This window comes from Anser brachyrhynchus (genome assembly GCF_964034855.1).
Source record: "Anser brachyrhynchus genome assembly, chromosome: 20".
Taxonomy (NCBI): Eukaryota; Metazoa; Chordata; class Aves; order Anseriformes; family Anatidae; genus Anser; species Anser brachyrhynchus.
Genome location: NC_137713.1, coordinates 6764769 through 6769227, shown reverse-complemented (window position 1 = coordinate 6769227; position 4459 = coordinate 6764769). Strand labels below are relative to the sequence as shown.

The 4459-nt window shown below is 62.6% G+C and overlaps 1 protein-coding gene across 1 annotated transcript in view; it reads right to left on the bottom strand.

The window, feature by feature from the left end:
• Positions 1 to 545: 545 nt before the first annotated feature.
• TMEM132E (transmembrane protein 132E) overlaps positions 546 to 4459 on the bottom strand; it is a 22110-nt gene continuing 18196 nt past the window's right edge. Inside the window, 7 exon segments of the mRNA XM_080563474.1 lie at positions 546 to 1802; positions 1804 to 1874; positions 1877 to 2176; positions 2916 to 3107; positions 3190 to 3469; positions 3728 to 3831; positions 3833 to 3934. Coding sequence (XP_080419600.1) covers positions 1148 to 1802; positions 1804 to 1874; positions 1877 to 2176; positions 2916 to 3107; positions 3190 to 3469; positions 3728 to 3831; positions 3833 to 3934 — 1704 coding nt within the window. The 3' untranslated portion in view covers positions 546 to 1147.

Below are 4459 nucleotides of genomic sequence, written 5' to 3'. Positions count from 1 at the left end.
GCGCTGCAGTGCTTTTCGGTTTTGGTTTTCCATTTCATTGTGGGTTGTTTGTTTTTTTCTTTTTCTAGTCTTTTATTTAAGAAAAAAAAAATAGACACAGTGGTGGGTAACTTCCGATCCAGAAATAATCTGCTGCCAGCCGCCGCCTGCCCTCTCCACCGGATGATGCTCGGGACCCCCAGCCCACCGGCCCTGGTACCTGGTGGTCCCCATGGGGTCAGCCTGGCTGAGGATGCTCCATGATGGGGGTGCCTTTGGGGCTGGGGACAGGGTGGCCAGGAAGGTTATGGCAGTCAGAAGGCACCACGGAGGCTGAGCCTGGCTGCGGGCATCCCTGCTGGTCTGGGACTGGGGGAACTGGGCTGGGACTGGGCACGGTCCCCACCGGGCTGGCACCGAGGTGGGTGGTGGGAAGCCCCCACAGCATCTCCCAACCATGTCCCAGTTCTGGGAGGCCAGAAACCAGCAGCCCTGGGGCAGAGGCACGTGGTCCCCGAGGGATGCCGTGATGGCAAACGTTAATGTCACCATCCCACACGGAGCAGACAGCGGGCTTGGGGTGGGGGACTGGGCTGTGCACCCCACACCCCAACAGCCATAGAATGGCAAATCCTTGTACCAGCACTCACCTCCGAAATTGTGCAACCAGGTGCAGCAAAGGGGGTTGTGCGACCCCCCCGGGTACGGTGGGGATGCCTTTGGGGACCCCCACCTGCCACCTCCCTCCTCAGCTCCTGGGAGGGGGCCGGGATGTCTCCTCTCTTCCACCCTCTGCCTCACAGGACCCACAGCATCATCCTGCCCTGTTTGCCATCGCGCGCGCTCAGGTTTTGACCTCATCCATCTCCAACCACCGGCTCGCCTCCCTCGTGGCCCCCCCGCTCACCAGTAGGCTTGGTGGCTGTGCGTGTGCTCCTTGCCTCCCCTGGGGACAACCAGACGGGAAAGGGCAAGAAAAGAAAAAGGCCCCCGGGGGTGCCTCCGAACGGGGTGAGGAGAATGTGAGATGTGCAAACGGGAACATGCCAGAGAGCCTGATTTAGGTCTCCGGCCCCAGGAAGCAGCCGGCGTGGTGTGGCATGATGTGGCGTGGCGTGGCACGGTGTGGCAGCCCCCTCCCTCCCGCCCCGTCCCCTCTGCCCCTGCGTTAAGCGATCTCTTTGATTCTGCGGATGTAGTTGTGAAGCTCTTCAGGGTCTTGCAGCCCCATGTCCTGGCAGACCCACTCCAAGTCCTCCTCATCGGCGATGGGGATGGAGTTGTAGGCCAGCTCATCGGTTGGCAGCGTGGCGAAGGTGGTGAACTTCACCCGCTTCCGCTTGGAGGTGGGCGAGTTGAGGGGGTCCTCGCTCTGGTCCCGCGTGGAGCCCCCCGAGGAACCGTCCCCGCGGCCATGGACCTGGCTCTGCACACTGGTCTGCGAGCTCCCGCTGCTGTGGTGGTCCGCGTGGCAGCAGGTCTGGACGTTTTCCAAGGGGTTCCCGGGGCTCTCGGGCTGGGGGGAGAGGTCATTATGAGCCCGCAAGGGCTGCCCGTTGCCCAAGAAGACCCAGTGGTGGGAATGGTCCATGTTGGTCTGGCCTTCGGGCGGGATGCGTTTGTGCCGGTATTTCAGCACAAAGACAATGCAGTTGATGAGGAAGACCAAGATGGCCAAACAGAAGACGCCCAGGAGGGCGTACATGCCTATCTCCAGGTCCGTCAGCCCCCTGGTCACCTGGACGAAGCCGGTGGGGATGGTGGGGAAGTCCTCGGTGGGGTGGGACGCGCTGGACATCCGACTGTCCTCGCTCGGCTCCGCTTTCCTCTCCACCTCTGCCCGCAGGGTGGTGCTCGCCCCCGGCTCCGCCGGCCCCGGCTTGCTGGGGACGTGGTCGTAGTCGTAGGTCGGGTCCTCCTCGGAGCCAAAATGGACCCGCACGCTGGCCAGGGCCGTGAAGAGCACGCTCTTGCGCTTGGTCTTCTGGCAGCTCTCGCAGATGACCAGCTCGGCCCGCAGCAGCTCCCCGGCGCCCTCACTCTCCGCCACCACCAAGGGGAAGGCCCGGTCCTGGGTCACCGAGACCACCTTCTCATCCAGACTGCTCACCACCAGGTTGTAGTCCTTGGGGTCATAGAGGGAGAGCGGGGCCGTGGTGCCGTCGCTGTAGGAAATCCACAGGCTCAGGAGCGCTTCCTGCAGGACCAACACAGGCACCGGTTGCCCAGCACGATGCCAGTCCCACCTGCACCCGCTCAGCCATCCATCCATCCGTCCCTCCTCCTTCTCATCCTTCCCCCACATAACCCTTCACCCACCCACCTATTGATTTGTCCTGTTCCTTCCCACCATCGCCTTGTTTTTCGCTTTTGACCGTTCTCCCCCTCAATTTTCCCCATACTTGCTGAAGCAGGATGGGGCCTCTGAACATCTCCTCATACTGAGGGCCTGCCAAGGGGTTGGGACAAGGTGCGGGCAGCTTTCTAGCTCCCTCCGGCCTGCTGTCGGGTGGTCCAGGTGCTCAGTCCCTTCCCCACTGTTCCCCGGGGCTTGGCATGGAGGAGAGGCCTGGGGGGCAGCAGGAGCTTCGAGGCTCGGAGGCTGGAGGCCACCAGACAGGCAGGACCTCCAGAAAACCAGGCTCACCCCAACCTCAGCCCCAGAGGCTACAAGCTGGGAACTCTATGGGACTTCTCCCAGACACCTTTGTCGCCATGGCTGGGCCCTGTCCCCAAGCCAAGGGTGGGCAGGGATGGCTCATGGGTCTGTGGGAAGGTTTCTGGGCTGCTTTGGGGTCATTTGGGGTATCTGGAGGACAGCAGGTGCTGTGGGAGCCCGGGATGACCTCAGTCAGGATTTGGGAAAGGGTTTTTACAGGTGGAGACCCCACCCCACCCCAAATCCCCCCTAGATCCGGGCACACCCCTGGCCTCACCTGCTTGAAGAAGCTGAGGGTCTGCTGGGCGGCCGTCCGGGCGATGATGGTGTGGCTATTACCGGGGCTGGGGTGCAGGGACAGCGAGAGGCTGGAGACCACCTGGGCCTTCAGGTCTGTGATACTGACCTTCTCCTCCGCCACCGTCACCAGCGTCTCGCCCAGCACCGCCTCCACAAGCGGGGACACCACCTGCGGGGGTCGAGGTGACCATCACCACCCCGCCACCCCCAGCCACGGTGCAGGAAGGGGGGAAAGGAGGCCGGGGGGGTACCTTGAAGAGCGTGGTGCCCGGCTCCCTCCCCGCCAGCGTGAAGCTGTCCACCAGGTGGGCCACCCGCGGGTCGTCCACGCGCATGAAGTCGCTGACCAGGTCGGTGACCTCCACCAGCCAGTCGGGCCCCAGCATGGTGACCACCTGCCCCGTGCCCTCCGCCGCCGTGGTGTGGAACTGGGTGAAGACCTGCAGCGTGGCGTGCTGGTACTGCAGGGCACAACCCCGGCTTTGCTTCCGCTCCTCCTCATCCTCCTCGTGCTCGCTGTCCCGCACCGATCTGCGAGACGTGGACAGGAGAGGGGTGGCAGACAGGGAGAGAGAGCTCTGAGAAGAGTCTGGCTCCGTCATTTTTAATACCCCCCTCATTAACCAGCTGAACACGGCCATTAAATAAACCCCTGTCACCTTCACCTTGTCCTCTCCAGCCTCTCCCTGCACACCCCACATCTTGGGGTCCCCCTGAGGACCTCCTCCAGCACATTGCTACCTCCCTCACCCTGGGGTGCCCCACACACAGCCCCCCCACAGCACCCACCTCCTGTCCGGCAGGATGGGCACCCTCCAGCCCTTCACTTGGCTCAGCCGGGTGTCTGAGAGCTCGATGTGCAGCGGCAGCTTGGGCACCCACACTGTCATCTCCCAGCGGGGCCGAGAGGTGCTCGTAGGTGAAGGTGACCCGGGCGCTCATGGAGCCCCGCGACTCCTTCCCGCTGACAAAGACATAGTCACAACTGCTGGAGACCTGGGGAGAGGGGAGGTCAGGGGGTTGTAAAACTCCAGAGAGCCTGGCAGGAGGCTGGGACATCTCAGAGGAGCAGGATTACACTGTGCATGTAGCTGGTTAAAGGCAGACCAGTGAGCAGGGATGCTCTTTCCTCCCTGAAGTCCCTGCTCAGAGACATGGAGCTGCAAACACCACGTCCATAACACACGTTTCCCTCCTATCCAGCTCCCCCAGGCACCTATATTGGTGCTTCAACCCCCTTTGGCCACACACCAAATTGTGCCCTTCTACCATGTGTGATCAAGACGTGCCCACATGCTTCACAGAGGCTGCAGATTGCTCACCCTGGCCATCTGCCCCAGATTTCCCCCATCCATGGCTATGGAGCATGGGCAGCACACAGTGACCAGCTGCATACCCATGTCCTGGCACCCACCAGTGCCCACCACAGAAAGGGACGCGTTCCCATCTCCATCCCTGTCCCCGTCCCCATCCCCATCCCCGTCCCTCCTGCCCACACCAGAGAGCGCTTCTCAGAGTCCA